The sequence below is a fragment of the Pituophis catenifer genome, unplaced genomic scaffold (genome assembly GCF_029215685.1).
Source record: "Pituophis catenifer annectens isolate HBS135680 unplaced genomic scaffold, rPitCat1.0.hap2 SCAF_7, whole genome shotgun sequence".
In the NCBI taxonomy this organism is placed as follows: domain Eukaryota; kingdom Metazoa; phylum Chordata; class Lepidosauria; order Squamata; family Colubridae; genus Pituophis; species Pituophis catenifer.
Genome location: NW_027256887.1, coordinates 50,090,532 through 50,109,730, shown reverse-complemented (window position 1 = coordinate 50,109,730; position 19,199 = coordinate 50,090,532). Strand labels below are relative to the sequence as shown.

At 38.7% G+C, this 19,199-nt stretch overlaps 1 protein-coding gene across 1 annotated transcript in view; it reads right to left on the bottom strand.

The window, feature by feature from the left end:
- Positions 1 to 19,199, bottom strand: part of TMTC2 (transmembrane O-mannosyltransferase targeting cadherins 2) — a 229,075-nt gene that overhangs the window by 114,666 nt on the left and 95,210 nt on the right. Inside the window, exon 2 of the mRNA XM_070947425.1 lies at positions 6,156 to 6,726. Within this exon, the coding sequence (XP_070803526.1) occupies positions 6,156 to 6,726 (571 nt within the window). The remainder of the gene's footprint in view (positions 1 to 6,155; positions 6,727 to 19,199) is intronic.

The window sequence follows — 19,199 nt, the reverse complement described above, 5'->3', positions numbered from 1 at the left end:
AACAATTATTTACTACATACCAGGTTGTTAAGATTTTTCTCCCTTTTTTGCTTGGGACCAATTGTTTTCAAATTATAAATAGACAATATTGTCCTAAGTGCTGTAAAAGGATCCTTACAAGCTCACAACTGTATTGTAACACTTGTGAGTCCAAATAAGGTCCAAATATTCCTGGCACTATTGTTAAAAAGATAATTTACTGAAATGTACTATCCTATTCAGTGAAGGGCTTTTATACACAAGGATGTCTTCATTCATATTATAATGCTCATGTTTTGAAAAAAAGTTTACACAGATAACCTTAGAGAGGGCATAAAAGACTGAAGATTTTTTTTCAATAAGTTACTGCAATTAATATGGATTTCAAATTCTGAATTTAGCATTATTTTCTAAAAAAAAAGAAAGAAGACCTGCCAGTGCAACAAATCTTAGACCTGAATTTTAAGATTTAAAATTATAATTAAGATATACAGTACCAGATTTCTTGATAATTGAATTTTATGCCATTACTTAAGGGTGACTCTATTGACTTAACTCTCAGATCTTCAAGGAATATACATTTTTGATCAAGCAGCAAAAAAGAGAACTCCATGCAGTACAAATATTATTTTGGTTCATATGCCTTCCTTGAAGCATTAGCTCTCTATAGTTTCCCTAAAATAAAAGTAACTTTCCTTAATTTTTATTAAAAATATCCATACTATACAACCCTAAATGATTCTCCTCCAACAGAACTAGGTATTCCCATGAGGTGTCCAAAAAAGCCTTATTGTTTGTGTCCAGAGGAAGAATTCTGGTTTGACTTATTCTGTGAAATGTGAAAATATTTACAGACCCTTTGCATCCTGGACATAAACTGTTTCAACTTCTACCCTCAAAACGATGCTAGAGAACACTGCACATTAGAACAACTAGACACAGGAACAGTTTTTTCCCGAATGCCATCACTCTGCTAAACAAATAATTCCCTCAACACTGTCAAACTAGTTATTAAGTCTGCTATTACTATTAATCTTCTCATCATTCCTATCACCCATCTCCTCCCACTTATGACTGTATGACTGTAACCTTGTTGCTGGTATCCTTACGATTTATATTGACTGTTTCCTAATATGATTTGATTGCTTATTTGTGCCCTATGACTATTATTAAGTGTTGTACCTTATGAATGTATCTTTTCTTTTATGTACACTGAGAGCAATGCACAAGACAAATTCCTTGGGTGTCCAATCACACTTGGCCAATAAAGAATTCTATTCTATTCTATTCTATTCTATTCTATTCTATTCTATTCTATTCTATTCTATTCTATTCTATTCTATTCTATTCTATGATCCAATTGTTTGTTATCTCAGCTCTCCATGGTATTCTTAGGAATCTTCTTCAAACCTAATTCAAAAGTACCAACAGTCTTTCTATCCTGGCTCCTTGAAAGTCCAACTTTCAGTTCTCCTGAGTGTCAGAGATGAAACCATTACCTGATGAATTCCACAGGTTAGATACATGATAATTGAATACATTTTCAAAGTCTTCTTTGGTACCCTACTAAGTGCTAGTCTGTTGCACATTTTGATTCCTGGTTCCTTCTTATGGTTGATCAAAACAAAGCTATCTACCATTTAAATACACTGCTCAAAAAAAGAAAGGGAACACAAGCAGAAGACATCCGAGATCTGAATGAATGAAATAGCCTTATTAAATACTTCGTTTGTTACATACAGTAGTTTTGTGTTCCCTTTAGTTGTTTGAGCAGTGTATAAACTACTGTATTTATTTATTATTTATTTATTAATTTAATTTGTATACCGCCCTTCTCCCAGAAGGGACTCAGGGCGGTGAACAGCCAAAATTAAAAAACATACAAATGCAAAAGTTAAGATAATTAAAAGAATTAAATCACTGGTTACCCAATTTAAAACCACAAATCCATAAAATTTAAAATCCCAATTAAAAACCATTTAGGCTAGGCCGGCTTGATGAAATAAAAACGTCTTCAGGGCTTTACGGAAGGTCCGGAGGTCCGGGATCAATCGTATTCCAGGAGGCAGCTCATTCCACAGGGCGGGTGCCCCCACAGAGAAGGCTCGCTCCCTGGGGGCCGCCAGCCGACATTGCCTGACCGACGGCACCCCGAGGAGGCCCTCTCTGTGAGAACGTATTGGCTGGTGGGAGGTTATTGGTAGCAGCAGGCAGTCTTGCAAATATTTTATTTATTTTTTTTTATTTTTAATTTGATTTATATGCCGCCCTTCTCTGAAGACTCAGGGCGGCTTACAATGTGCTCAGCAATAGCCTTCATCCTTTTGTATATTTATACAAAGTCAGCTTATTGCCCCCACAACTGGGTCCTCATTTCACCTACCTTAGAAAGGATGGAAGGCTGAGTCAACCTTGAGCCTTGGCGAGATTCGAACCCTGCAGTAATTGCAGGCAGCTGGTCTTAATAAGCTTAATAACAGGGTGCTTTAAACCCCTGTACCACCAAGGTGCTTTAAACCCCTGTACCCTGTACCCTGGCCCTAAGCCATGGAGCGCTTTAAAGATGAGAACCAACACTTTAAAGCGCACCCGGAAGACCACCGGGAGCCAATGCAGCTCGCGCAGGAAAGGTGTTACGTGGGAGCGCCACGTCGCTCCCATAATCACCCGCGCGGCCGCATTCTGCACCAGCTGGAGCCTCCGGGGGAGCCCCATGTAGAGAGCGTTACAGTAGTCCAGGCGTGACGTAACCAAGGCATGAGTGACTGTACACAAGGAGTCCTGATCCAGAAAGGGGCGCAACTGGCATATCAGGCGAACCTGATAAAAAGCCGCCCTGGCCACGGCCGTCATATGCTCTTCTAAAGACAGCCGTGTGTCCAGGAGGACGCCCAAGTTGCGAGCCCCCTCTGTGGGGGTCAGTGACTCGCCCCCAATAGCCAGTGATGGCACCAGCTGGCTATACCGGGACGCCGGCATCTACAGCCACTCGGTCTTGGAAGGGTTGAGCCGAAGCCTGTTCCTCCCCATCCAGACCCGCACGGCCTCCAGACACTGGGACATCACTTCGAGGGCCTCATTGGGGTGGTCTGGGGTGGAAATGTACAGCTGAGTGTCATCAGCGTACAGATGGCATCGCACCCCAAAACCACGGATGATCTCACCCAGCGGCTTCACATAAATGTTGAACAGGAGCGGCGAGAGGACCGACCCTTGTGGCACCCCGCAAGCAAGGCGCCTCGAGGTCGACCTCTGCCCCCCTGCCAACACAGACTGCGACCGGTCAGAGAGATAGGAGGAGAACCACCACAGCACGGTGCCTCCCACCCCCAATCCCTCCAGCTGGCGCAGCATGATACCATGGTCGATGGTATCAAAAGCCACTGAGAGGTCTAACAGGACCAGAACAGAGGAACAACTTTGTAAAGAACAAAGTATTTAATAAGGCTATTTCATTCATTCAGATCTCGGATGTCTTCTGCTTGTATTCCCTTTATTTTTTTTGAGCAGTATATATTCCTTCCTTACAACTCTGTCAGTTCTAAGGTTGGCTGATGGACCTATTAGAATGACTGTGGTCTACTTTGCATTTAATCTTATGTTTCCTGTTTTCATTCTGTTTGACTTTTATTACTAGAGCTCCAAATCATTTGTATTTTCATCTGTAAGAATAATATCATCAATATAGTATAGGTAGTCCCCAACTTACGACTAATTTGTTAAAAGAGTGGTTTGGGTGACACTAGCAAAATGTATCAGATGACTAAGTACAAAGAGTCAGAATTAATTCTCTAACATAGAATTAGAAAACTGTAATTTAGTGGACATTTCACAAGGTTTGGGTTTTAGCTTTGGCACTGGGGCCAGTATTTTTTAACAATTTTATTAATGACCTGGAAGATGGTAGGGATGAGCAATTTATAAAATTTAAGTTTAGCAGAAAGTTGAGAGATCTAGCCAACATACAGTATGACAGCAGATTTTAGACTGACCTGGAGAAATTGGTAGACTGGACTGAGAGGAATAAGATGTCTTTTACTAAGGAGATACATAAAGTATTTCATTTAAGGAGGAAAAAAATGTAGGACACATGTGTACAAAATGGGGAAATCATGATTTGGAAACACAGAGAAAGATTTGGATGTGGTCATTGATAACAATCTCAACATGAAAGACCAACACAATACTGAGCTGCAGTAGAAACAGTGTATGAAGGAAGCATGAAGTTATCAGTGTTCTCTACCTGGCATTGGTGAGACCACACTTTGAGTACTGTATATGATTCTAGGCATCACATTTACAGAAGGATATTGACAGCTTGGAGAATGTTCAGAAAATGACAACAAACATGATTCAGAGACTTCAGGATATCCCCTACAAGATAATAGATTAAACGAGTTTACAATGTTTAGTTTGGAAATAGCCATGTTCAGGTATATAAAGGGAAACCACAGGGAACATGATCAAAAACTACTTTCCATAGAAGCTAGAAGCAGAAATGGATAATATAAGTTATTCCCTAAATTTCAGTTAAATATAATTCTTTTTAAAAATTTTCCTGATAGATCTATACAACTGTGGAAGAGACTATCTGTGGGTTCTCCACCTCTGAAACAGATAAGACAGCCCTTATGGAAAATTAGTTTTCATACTTTAGAGGGTTGAACTAGATAATCTTCAAGCCTTCGTGGACCTCCTGTGACATCACATGATACACACACCCCAGGAGTCCACAAACCACAGATTGAAAACTACTGCTTTAAAGCATTGGAAGGTATTTAACAGTCATTTTGTCTATATATTGTGCATTGGTATCATCTGATTCCTAAAATAATGGCTGGTACTTAGAAAATGTAAAAGCTAAGCATTTAACAGTGCTGTTAATAATACAGCCAATGAAGAAGTAATTTCAATGCATTTTAAATCAAAATATTGTTATACCCTTTGCCTCATATGCAAAAGCCAGGGCAATATGGAGGCAAACATAATGCAGGGAGACATAAATAAGCTCTGTAGTACTAATTGGACACAATACTGCAATCTGCAAAATTGATTAACACCCCCGTTCTCAGCCTGGGAAATGCAGTGGCAGAATTAGGCATCTGAATATGCATGGCTTCTATAATTACAACTCTCTTTAAAATCTATTCACTTGATCAAATTGTGTTTCGCATTATTGTGATAGCTCTGCATGCCTTGGAAAATAGTTATATAAAATGACTATATACAGAGAAAGCATCCTACAAATCAATCCATGTATACACAACAGTAAGTTCACTTTTTTAAAAAATAGCAATCTGGAAACACTATTAGGTTTATTTTGCAATTTGATTTGATGTCTTGGGGGAAAGAGCTTGATTTACTTTGGACTAGATTAGTAGATCATCAACCCACAAACTCAAATAACCCTTCAGGGTGGATGGTGATAAAAAAGCAAACTAAAATGAAAGTCCAGGGCCATAAATTGCATTAAGATCAGGGTTTGCTAAGGCTGCGCAAGACAATTGAAAGAGGTGCCTCACAAACTGTAGCAATATATACAAAATATTTTTTTAATCATTACAACAGTCACTTTGTTTGCAAAGCTCACTTGGCTACTTCACATGCAAATATAGTCAGGGACAACTATCAAATCAGTCATAAAAGTCTTGCAAACTGTCTTGTTTGCTTTAAGGATTCAAAGACAGCTGTTTCCAAATGAAAGTCCCATGCTCGCTCAGCAAAGCACTGGTTTCAAGTGCTTTGTACAATCATGTTATTTACTAAAGTCATACCTATATGTATTACCAAATACAAACTTGCTTGTATTATATATTATTGTAAACTGCCATAAGTCAATTATGATTTTGCTGAATATAAACCGGATGGATGGATGGATGGATGGAGAGATAAAGAATATCCCTCCCTTTACAAATACACAGAATTCTTAGTAGAAGCAACAATAACATTTGCCAAGGCAATTACAAATAAAACATGGTTATTAATGAGAGCATGGTCTTTGTTTATAGTGAAAGTAACTGAATCCTTTCAGAGTGAAAAGTACAGTGTTTGCTGTTGTTGGGGGGAAAAAAACCAAGGACAGATTGAATCATTAGATAATTCATTTCTGTTTTTGATAAAATCTGTGTATTTGTGTGCTGTTACAATCAATAACTGCAAAACACAATCCCACTCACCTTATATACAGCAGGAACAATTTGGTGCATTTTTAGCCTATGAAATACAAATACATCATAAACCGCTGACACTGCCAGCACGGTCACTCCTTGCTCCTTCCATAACATGCTGCAAGTGGCACACAGACCGGCACCCAAGATCCAGCCCCAGGTTCCTTCTGAGTAGTTTCTTGTACAGCAGTGTTTAATATAACAGACTAGGGAGAGCAGAAAGAAAAGGCAAGCTCCAATATCAGCTCTTCCCACAATCCCTGCCACTGCTTCAGTGTGAATGGGATGAGAAGCAAACAGCAAACCAGCTAATAAGGTCCAGTGTCCATCACCAAACAGCACTCGAGAAAAATTAGTGAAAAGACCCGTGACTGCTGCGTGTAGAAGGACATTTACAAGATGGTAACTCCAAGGATCCATTCCTCCAATAGCATAGTTAATGCGAAAAGAGAGTGTGCAGAGAGGTCTGTAGGATTTATGGCTCCCGCTGTGAGTCAGAAGAGTGCCCCAAAAGTCATTATAGAATAACTGCGTCCATGGTGTTTCAGGAAGAAGATCTTGGTTTGTCTTGATTGCTCGGCTAAAAAAACAAAACAAATACGAAAATAATCAAACTACATGACAACAATAAATAGGATTGCTAAAGAATATAACTGAAATTAACAAATTTATTTTCCAGTTTGACATGAAATTAGCATAAAAAGGTACATTATCAAGTGTAGTACTACTTCCTCCATTTTAAACTCTACACAAGTAGTGATAGAAGTGCTGCTTCTACTAACTTTTCAATTCAATAAATTTCCTCATCAAACTGACTTTTCAGACCTTGGAAACATAGGATACATTAACTTAAAACAATTCATTCATCTGAGCCTAATCCAGAAGCAATCATTGATAAATTATAATTATGATGTAAAAGAAATATAATTAACTGAAAAAAATGTGATTGAAATTTACAGATAAATGTCTCAAAAAAAGAGAGAACTATTTGATATGAGTAGGAAAGGTAGCTGAAAGTTTATAGATTTGAAGGTCTATACTTTGGTTCCATATGAAATACATATATAATTTGCCTTCGGTATCCACATATTTTAGGCAACAGATTGCCTCCTATTCTTCTCTTTGAAAATTTCTCTACAATGAAAACGATTGCACCAGAGGGTCAGAAACCTTCAAGTTGCTGATGGAATGATTTCCATTACTGGAAACATCCCACTGGATTTTCTCTCAATTTATAGAAAAGCATACTAAATCATTTTAAATTGAATGATAAATTCTGCTTTTAAAAAAAAAAAAAAAATTCAGCCATCTGATTGAGGATGAAAGAAACATGTTCTTCCTGTAAATTGATAAATATTTCACACATACACACTATACTTTTTAAAGCAGAATTAGGAATCCTGTGATCTCCAAATTTATTTATTTATGTGATATTTCTTCATTTTCTCTGACTCTTGAGGTACATGTTTAGTCAAAATGTGATAAAATACTATATAGAAGTACTGAATGACGATTCAGTAATGCATCATAATACAATATTCATATTTCATAATACAATATTCATGGCATGGATAGTTCACTCAATAAAAGAAATCATTAAAAGCCTTCTATACAAACAGGTCTTGATGTATTCCAAAAGGTCATGACAGCCATAATAGGAAGGACTGTTCTCTACAAATATTGCCTATCCCCTCTGACCAAATGTCCAGGTGTGGGAAGGGATTTACAGCAGCACTTTTGATTTATATTTGTTGGGCACATTGATTTTACTTGGGATATGTACTCTCACACTTTCCCAGATCCCAACCCATTAGAATTTTTTAAGTAACAATCAATACCTTGAATTACATATAAGACATGATAATATAGTATTTGGCCTGTAAGCACACATACATTTTGGCATCAGTTGAAGTGTTCAAGTGATCGAGTTCACATACCATCCTGTTTTAGGAAAAGTCAAGTATCTAGTCTGCTTCTTCTAGAGTTCTTAAAGAGGAGGTGAACCAGATTTCCTCTGAGATTATCTACAGCAAGAATCCATCTCTTCATCCCCTATCTTGCAGATGGCCAGATGCAGCAGTGGGTGGTTTCACAAGATGTCAGCTCTATCAAATGACTGCACTAATTTTCAATCTCTCTTCCTCTACCATCACCTACTTTCCCATTTCCACCATATTTTCCTTTCCTGATTTACCCATATGTCTCCATGTGAGAGAGTGTCACTGGCTCAAAGTCACCCAGCAGGTTTCATGCCTACAGTGGAACTAAAAGGCATGATCTACTGGTTTCCAGTCTGGTACTATAACTACTGCATCAAATTGACCCTCACAGTTAGTTACTGAAATAAAAAACAACTATGGGTTTGGTTGCTTATAACCGGCAGTTTTTTACTGGAATGCGTTAGTAGTACAGATAGTCATCAATTTACAACCACAATTGAGCCAAAAAAAAATTGTTGCTAAGTGAGACATTTGTTGTTAATTTTGCCCCAATTTACAACCTTTCTTGCCTTGGTTTTTAGGTGAATTCAGATTTACAAGGTACAAAATTAATACATCAGTGACTTGCTCCCTTTGTAGATTTAGCTTAATACAGATAGTCCTGAATTTAACAACAGTTTGTTTAGTGACCGTTTGAAGTTACAATGGCATTGAAAAAAGTGATTATGACAATTTTTCACAATTATGTCCATTGCAGATCCCTCTGATCACATAATCAAAATTCAGACATTTAGCAACTGGCATGTATTTATGACAGTTGCAGTGTCCCAAGGTCATATGATCACCTTTTGTGACCTTCTGACAAGCAAAGTGAATAGGGAAGCCAGCCACAACCATATTACCAATTTAACAAGTGCAATGTTTTCTTCAACAAAAGTGTTTAAAGAAAACAATATCTGAAACTATTTGCAAATATGGTAAATGAAGAAAGCTGAATAAATATCTTTTCTTATTAAATGCTTATTTAATAAAAAATAAAGCATAAAAGAGAAAACAAGAAAGTTGCAATTCTAAACAAATTCCAACTTCGTATCTAAAATACCACTGAAAAAGTATAAAGTCAAACTTCAATACTGCTATCTCAGTGGTGGTATTATTAAGTACATTTGCACCTTATTACTTTCATGTATAATTAATATTCTCACTTTTCTGAAATAAAAACGCATTAACAAACTAAGGATTTTTTTAGTACTTAACAGTATTTTTTTGTCCAGATCAAAAACAATATTAAAAGTAATTTTATTAACATCTTGACAAGGCCTAGATGCATTTCTGCATAATATTCCAGATAGTTAATTTTTTCCTCAAAAACATTTTTGACTGAAGGGCCAAACTAGCACCAGGTTAGTGTTATCAGTCGGTTCTCTAACAAAAAGATTATCTTCTATAGCCATTCTGGTTATTAATCCAGCGTCACTAATGGATATAATAAAAGAAATTATCCATGGGCTGTTTAATAAAAGATTCTAATCTCTGCTCTCTCTGAAAGGCAAAGTGTCATAAAGAAAGTCATTTGTCAAAGTTCCAAGCAAGACTTGCATTTTTTATTTTTTTGTTAGGCAAAGACAGCATTTGCTGGCTCTGAAGGAAAGTCTACCTTTCAAGTTTTTTTTTTTTTTTTATTGCAAAAGTTTTTCAATTACATTTTCACCCCTTTTTTCACCCCCCCACCTCCCTCCCCAAACTTCCCATCCTCCCTAACCCTCCCTAACCCTCCCCCCCCAGACTTCCCTATTACATACTCATAACTAATAACACTAATATATAAACCTGAACCCATCCCTCCCCCTATATAATTTTTCCTCTTTGTCTCTTTACATTAAAATATTTCTAATACATTATTTTCAAATAAAAGCTATATGATACTTTCTAGTTTGGTATTTGTTCTGAACATATTCTATCCACCTTTTCCATTCCCATTCATAAGTCTCTTGTGAACAATCTTTTAAATACGCTGAAATCTTCGCCATCTCTGCAAAACTGGCCATCTTCAAAGTCCATTCCTCGATAGTAGGCAAAGCTTCATTCTTCCAATATTTACCTATCAACAATCTTGCTGCTGTTATCATATACAATATTAGTTTTATTTCACCCCGTGTAAAACCCTTAACTATACCCAATAAAAACAATTGTGGAGAAAATTGAATTTTTTTCTTCAAAACATTCTGCATGACCCACCAAATTTTTATCCAAAAAGCCTTAACTTTCCTACAGGTCCACCATACATGATAATACGTAGCATCCAAACATTCGCATCTCCAACATTTTGGCTGAACATTAGGGTACATACATGACAACTTTTTAGGATCCAAATGCCATCTATAAAACATTTTATAAAAATTTTCCCTCAAATTCTGCGACTGTGTGAACTTAACATTCTAAACCCAAATTTTTTCCCATGTTTCCAACATCACTGGTTCTTCAAAATTTTGTGCCCACTTAATCATACAATCTTTAGAGGCTTCGCAAATCACTTTCACTAGCTCGTTAACTCAAGTGCTGGACGCCATATTTTTTCAAATCACTTTCACTCGCTCACTTTCTCTTTGATTTAAAAAGTCAATGAAGCACTAATACTTGCAGTTTTCAGGTTTCTGGATTCAAGTTGATATTTCCGCTATTTGTTAGAATTAGTTCCTCTCACTTTAAAAGTTTGCTGCTATCGGCTTGTTCTGCTGAAGGCAGAATCGTCCCACGCCACCCGGAGTCTCCGCAGGTTGGAAGGGAGCCGCTCCTGTTTTCACCCCCAGAAGCGATTCCCTGGGGGGGTTACAGGGGCTCAACCTGTACCCTGCTGTCTCTGCTCCTGCAATCTTCAAGATTTCGGAGTTTTCGAGCCGCTCCTCATTCGCGGGGCGGCTCTACAGGCGGCGGGGCTGGCGGTCTTTAGAAAATCACCGCCGTCGCCGAAGCTCGCAAACCGGAAGTCCTACCTTTCAAGTTTTAATCACTCTTCATTTTACATATCCCAGGAGGAAAGTATGCCTTACTCATGATATCGCTAATGGATTATATAGGGTTGTGGGAAATCAGTTATCACTGTTTTAAATAACTAAACTGTTCTGGTTGTTTTGTTTTGTTTTTTATGAAAATAAAATGATGGCAAACGACTTCCTTATTGTCTCCTCTGAAAAAAGAAAACCATATGTTCAATGATCAATCAATATAATAGAAAAGTACAAGACGCTAAACAATAGAAAAAAAATAAAATACATAAAAATCCTTAGTTGATTCAAACTTGGAACTGTTTGTGAGTGTCTCTCCTTTTGATAATATTATTAAACTGATATTGATACCATGTATTCTGCAAGATTATTCCAAATTTATTGGAAAGCTTAGAAATTCACAAATATACTAAGTGCTTTTTCTATAATTTTTCCTACTGGAAAACAAACAACTCTTTAGGGAAGAATTGTTCCAGTAGGCATGATTGAACTGCATCCTCATGAGGCTCCTCTAGCACAGGTTACCTCAACTCACCTTAATAGTGGGAAGATAAAATCCACCAAGGCTTCAACAATATCGTAGGTATTACAAAAGAGAATCACATCAAAGGGAACTATACCATTTATTCAGATTGACACTTGTCCTCTGCCTAGGTTCCATAGCCCTCATTTCTAAGAGTATTGCCAGAAAAAAAACAGAAATAGAAATGATTTCACAAAGTCTACCTACCTATAGAGCTGGCTGTCTAGAGATAATAGATGACAATAATCATTTCAATTAGAGATCAAAATATATTGTAAAAAAGGATTTTTAAAAGTTCAATCCATTATCTATTGGTGACTGGAAGCCTCTAATGGACTTTTGAGGGGAAATGGGGAAATAATGAACTCGTGATTTATGATTTTGATGATTAGACAGTATAGATTATAGAAAGAAAGGGTCATGATGTAACTTTAGACTGAGAATTAAAATATACTTTATTTGTATTTATAACTCCCATGAAGAATATTGGAAGCCACTTCTTTACATCTTTGTCTTCATTTTCCATTTTTTTCACCTTTTTTCTTTTCTTGAACTCTTAACTTTTTGTTTGATTTCTTTTTTCTTTCTTATACGTTGGTTGTGTTTGTTTATTTTCTTATTTAATAGATTTAATAAAAAATATAAAAAAGTGTGTATAAGTTCATATGGAATACTGCACTAGTATCCATGTGTTCAACATACTCTTGTTGTTTAACTTCATGAAAATAAATAAATATATAAATACACATGTGTGTTTACACAATACTATATACAATATAATTTAGCTTTCTCCATATATATGACTTCATTCTTTTACTGATGATAGATCATAAGATAGTCATGTAGATAATGATAAAATGAAACAGCATTCCTATTCTCAGAAGACTGTCCAAGTTGCTTTAGCTACAATTCAGCATTCAAACTTTATTATGAAGAAGAAATTGTATCACTTTTAATGTTCCATTAATCAGTGGAACAACTTGACTCAAGACGTTGTGGATGCTCCAACACTGGAGGTTTTTAAGAAGAGATTGGACAACAATTTGTCTAAAATGGTATGGGGTTTCCTGCTTGAGCGAGGGGTTGGACTAGAACAGGGGTCCCCAACCACTGGTCTGCAGCCTGATGCAGGCAACCAGGCCACGCAAGTGGCAGGAAAGCACATGAAGCTGTATTTGTAAAAGTGGCACATACACATGCAAAACCATCCACCCTCCCCACCCCCGGTCATCACTGCCGGTCTACAGAGCTGAAAAAGTGAGGGACTGCTGGACTAGAAGACTTCCAAGGTCCCTTCCAACGCTGTTATTATGTTTTCCTGTCAACTCTGCTAATATTTTGTCTTAATGAAGTAACACAATATAAAAACCATCAGGACTAAGGCATTAAATTCTCGCTGTTCTTATTAGTTCAGTTAACTCTTAATTCATATGGATGTATATAATGGGATGCTGTCAAGATAACAAACAGGTTTATAATATATGTCAAAAAGAAATATGCAAATAGAGCTCTAGAGTTGTTGATCAACAGACACGATTAGTAATAATAATTTCTTAAATTTGCATGCTGCTTGACTCCCAATGACTTGGACAGCTCACAAAAAGTAATAAGTAATTGCAATAAAATCAATAAAAGATGGCAACTGTCACAGACCAGATAGAACGAAGTGAAGAATCTCAATCTTCCTCGCCAAAGACCTAGGTGAAGAACCAGATCTTCATGGCTCTTCTAAATAAACAGAGAGTGGAGACATCTGACTCTTGTACAGAATCTCATTCCAGAGGATAAATGCTGATCTACAGACGGTGCACTTCGGAGGTCCTGATAGATGAAAGTGTTTAATCAAGGGAACCTGGAGTATGCCAACCCTGCATGATCAAATTGGCTGGGCAGTTATCATGGGACACAGGCAGTCCCTCAAATAACCAGACCCTATGCCATCATATACTACATCATTTTTCAAATCTGCAATCCTATATATTTATATACTATAAATTATGGAAAAGGAAAAGCCTCCTACACATGAAAAAATGATTATACAGTTTGAATTTTAAGTTCCAAGAAGAATTCCTAGAAATACAATAAGGTAATCCTCCATTTATGACCGTTCATTCAACTGCAGATTGAATTAAAAATAGCCTCGGAAAGGGTGCTTTACAGCCTATAAAGCACATCTGACCATTGGAAAATGTTGAATTACCCCTATAAATGTTGAACTAACCAGTTTGCAATTACAACTGGTTGCCAAGCATCCTACAATAATGTGATTGCCATTTGCAAACTTATTCTGCCAACTTCTCTAGAAAATCAGTAAGGAAGCTGGCAGGGAAGTTTACAAGCTATTGCTGCCACCTGCCAGGAGGATTGTGGGAGCAGAAATCCCTTGGCAGGTAGCCATTTCACTACGAAACAACTGCCTGCTGAAGGATTTGAAACTCAAGCAGGCAGAAGCTGAAATCCTTTACCAGGAAGCTTTTTCAGCCAGCCCCCCGAGATGAGAGGAAGCGGAAATCCAAATAGGGTTTTCAGCTCGTGAGTGGAGATGCAATGCAATAATTCAGCAAACAAGTTTTTTTAGAAAAAAAAATGTTAATATTGATATTAGAATTTGCACTATTCTTCTCCAAATTAAATGTGGTATTTAACAGCCTGTTATGTGTATTTCCATATATATTATTTGATATCCATATACTCAAATGATACACAGATTAGTGATGACTATTTCAGCAATCATTCAAACTTATGATGGCACTGAACAAGTGGTAGTTATGACTGATCCTCAAAATTCCAGCCATCACAACATCCCAGAGTCATGTGATTGGCTTTGGAACTTTCTTTGATGGCTTCCTACAAGTAAAGTCAATGGAGAAACTGGAAGGAGATTGCAAATGGTGACACGACAAACCTTGATGATTCATTTAACAAAGCAATTAGAAATGCCAGAATTTCTACTAATAAGCACTAAATCATATAACATTGCACTTTATAACTGCATTGCTTAGTCGTAGGAATTCCGGTCTCAACTGCCATCATTAACTGAGGACTACCTGTGTAGCAAGCTATTATTGAGGCCTAAGCATTGAAAGAACAAGACAAACAGCCCAGAACACATTACTGAAGATATGTTACAAAAGGAAAGATATACACAGGAAATGGTAAGGTATGGATTCATGTACATGTCTGTGAACAGCAAACATAACACAATAAACAATGATACAAATGAAGTTATTAAAATAAATTGATCAACATGAAAGTATTATTTGAAAGAATAGAAAGCTAAGTCATCTGAACAGAGAACAGAATGAGAAAATGTTCATGAGTACAGGTAGTTCTCAATTGGGCCTGGAATTTTCATCATAAATCAGCACAATCATAAAGCAACCCTATCATGTAGCAAAAATCACAAAGATTTTTCATCACACAGTTCCAAAACTACGTTAATAAAATATGTTGAATTAATGATGACAATTCTCACAACTGATACATCATCACTCTTAAAAAAATGTTTCATTAAATAGCAAGTGCTACATTAATAGTAATCTTAAAGAAACTCTCCAAATAAATATAAAATAGCTTTAGTTTTCTATCTTCATATGTATTATCAAGAGGTCAACTGCAATTCTGTTTAAATAAATGGAGAAATGTAGTCTCTGTCTCATCAATCTTTAAGATGATTTGTCTGGTGCTCAGTCAGACTAATTAGAATCTAAATTAGTAGCATAAAAAATATAGTTCAAGTCTATACAGTCTGCAACTGTAAAATGACTAGATTGTTCAAAATGAAATCAACTGCAAAAACAGGTATAATCCTCTGATCTACAATATCACAAATCTAGGGACTTATGGGAAGCCTTTTTTTGTTTCTAAATATATGTGAGTTTAGAGAGAAATATAAAGAATAAATATTAAAGTATGGTAAGAGCATAAATTATTTTCAGTATTAGCAATGCTTTATATTCTCATCTGTAAAATGAGAAAAACAATCATGTTCTCTGAGAGCATAATAAAAGGTGTATCCAACTGCACTTTTTCCCATTTATGTCTAGAATATGACAAAGTAGTTTCAAAATCAATGTTGTAGTTTTCCCATGAATATTATAACTGAAGAAGTAATATCTGTTACACTTCAAGACTAGTCTAATTAGCATAAAATGTGTCTTTAAGGAATTGTTCAAAAATCTATTTTTCTTCAGAACCTGCAGTATTTTCTAAGATTCAGGTATGCAACAGCTTCTTTCTCCTACTCTGTTCCTGTATATAAATTGGGATTACAACTACCGTAGCTTGATTGAAACAGCATTCTCAATGTACTTTGGAGATCGGTAGAGTGACCGAAGGATGATCTAAGAATATGCAGTACGGTTGATTAACTGGTTGATAACCCAGAAAATACTGCACAATGACCATTCAAGGTTGTATTTACAGCTGTGTCATATTAAATCTACATTCAAATATCTTATTCAGTGATATTAAATCTTTTTATATTTTTTAAGCTTTCAACTGTTCAGTAAAATGAGTCTTTCCAATTTATAACAATCATTGTCTTAATGCAACACAGCAAGAAAACAAATTATAATATAATAAAGATAATAGTTTTAAGGGTAAAATGAATTTATTTACATGTTATATAATCCATAGATGGCAATTATTTTTGTTGAATCATATTCTATTGCAAAACTACATAAAAAGAAAACAAAATCAGAATATTCTGTACAATTTTATTATAATTTTAATGTTAATAACAGAATATATCAGGTTCCTAAAACTATTCTTCTCCAATTTGGTTTGCAAAAAACCGACGGCTTTGGGGTTTTTTAGATAAATCTTTAAGTTCTATTTTAAGGGGTTCTGGAGGGATTGTGGGAATGGATCTGGGGGATCCATAAATCCACTGAAAGGGGTAATGGGTCTGATGATCACGGTGGGGGAGGATGGGGACAGAAATCTGACAAGGATGCAGGGGGATGAAGCCATGGGCATTAGTATAGTAAGTGGGAGGGGCAGATATGATGGCTGCAGGGGGCCATATTATGTTTCGGGAATGCGCACTCGATGTTTACGAGCGATTGCGCACTCTGACCCCCAAAGCATTGCTCGTTTCCCGGGTTGTTCAGACTCTCAGACCCTGGGTCTACAGCTGATGTTATGTAATTCCAGGTCAGTGGTAAATAAAGCCCCCCTCATTCATGATCTTATTTCAGAGGGGGGTGCTGACCTGGCAGGGATTACGGAGACCTGGTTAGACCAGGAGGGAGGAGTTCCCCTTGTGGAAATTTGCCCGCCAGGTTTCCGTGCATTCCATCAGCCAAGGACTCAGGGAAGGGGTGGGGGAGTGGCAGCAATCATTAGAGAAAGTCTTTGCCCGAGGGAGGCCACTGTTCCTCAGATAGCTGGATGTGAGTCTCTCCTTGTGAAGTGGGGTCGGGGGATTCAGATGGGCCTACTGATTACGTACCTGGCTCCCTGCCACGTAACAGCGGTCCTGTCTGAGCTGCTCGACATTATAGCCGGGGTGGCGGTGGAAACCTCCGGATTTATTGTTATGGGGGATTTTAACCTGCCATCCGCTGGTGAGATGTCGGAGACAGCTCGGGAGTTCATGGCTTCCATGACAGCCATGGACCTGACCCAGGTAGTTAAAGGCCCCACCCACACTCTGGATTTGATTTTTGTCTCTGATCAGTGGCTGAATGATCTAAGAATAGGGGATATAGACATCAAGCCCTTGTCATGGTCTGATCATTCTCTCCTTCACATGGACTTTCAAGTCACTTCCACCCACCGCAGGGAGACGGAACCAACCAAATGATTCCGTCCCAGGAGCCTGATGGACCCCGAAAGGTTCCTGACAGAGCTTGGGCCATTTCCTGAGACTCTGGCTCACGACTCGACTGAGGACCTGGTGGTTGTCTGGGACAGGGCGGCTTCTGGGGCCTTGGACCACGTCATGCCTTTGCGGCCTCTGACCCAATGCCGATCTCGTCTAGCTCCTTGGTTTTCCGAGGAGCTGAGAGAGATAAAGCATCGGAAAAGATGCCTGGAGAGCGATTGGAGAACAAGCCGATCTGAATCTGACCGAACACAGGTGAGATCTTATATTAAGACCTACCTAGTGGCAATAAGAGGGGCAAAGTTTAGCTACTTCTCCGCTCTTATTGCATCTGCAGAGAACCGCCCAGCTGCGCTGTTTAGGGTGACCTGCTCCCTACTTCAGGTGGGGGTATGGGAAGATCCCTTTCAGGGTCGAGCTGAGGATTTTGTACAATTCCTGCATGATAAAGTCATTCAGATTCGGGAAGGCCTGGACTCCGATTGGGTAGATCCAGGGGAGGAGACGGGGGTAGGTCTTGAGAGCGTTATCTGGGAAGAGTTTGACTCTGTGGCTCCTGAGGACGTGGACAGGATTCTGGGCAAGCTTAACGCTGCCACGTTTATTGGACCCATGTCCCTCCTGGTTGGTACTGGCCTCCCGGGAGGTTACACGAGGCTGGCTCCAGGGGATTATAAATGCTTCTCTGAGTGAGGGTGTCTTTCCTGCTGCCTTGAAAGAGGTGGTTGTGAAGCCCCTCCTCAAGAAGCCTTCCCTGGACCCGGCTATATTATCAAATTATCGTCCAGTCTCCAATCTTCGCTTTGTTGCGAAGGTTGTTGAGAGTGTGGTGGCGCGACAACTACCCCGATACCTGGATGAAGTTGTCTATCTGGATCCATTCCAGTCGGGCTTCAGGTCACGATACAGCACGGAAACGGCATTGGTCGCGTTGGTTGATGATCTCTGAAGGGCTCGGGACAGAGGTTGCTCCTCTATCCTGGTCCTATTAGATCTCTCAGCAGCTTTTGATACCATCGACCATGGTATCTTACTGCACCAGCTGGAGGGGTTAGGAATAGGGGGCACCATGCTTCAGTGGTTCTCCTCCTTCCTCTCTGACCGTTCGCAGTTTGTGTTGGCAGGGGGGCAGAGGTCGACCTCGAAGCACCTTATTTGTGGGGTGCCACAAGGGTCAGTCTTCTCACCCCCTTCTGTTCAACATTTATGTAAAACTGCTAGGCGAGATCATCTGTGGTTTCGGGGTGATGACACACAGCTATACATCTCCACCCCAGACCACCCCAATGATGGCCTTGCCTGGAGGCCGTGCGGATCTGGATGGGGAGAAACAAGCTCAGACTCAACCCCTCCAAGACTGAGTGGCTGTGGCTTCCGGCGTCCCGGTATAGTCAGCTGGTACCATCACTGACAATTGGGGATGAGATCTTGCTCCCCACAGAGAGGGCCCGCAACTTGGGTGTCCTCTTGGATTCACGGCTATCTTTAGAAGATCATTTGACGGCCGTGGCCAGGGGTGCCTTTTATCAGGTTCGCCTGATCCGCCAGTTGCGTCCCTTTCTGGATCGGGACGCCATGCGCACTGTTACTCATGCCCTAGTCACCTCCCGTATGGACTACTGTAATGCTCTCTACATGGGGCTCCCCTTGAAAAGCACCCGGAGGCTCCAACTGGTCCAGAATGTAGCCGTGTGGGTGATTATGGGCGCAGCTCGTTGCGCCCATGTAACACCTCTCCTACATGAGCTGCACTGG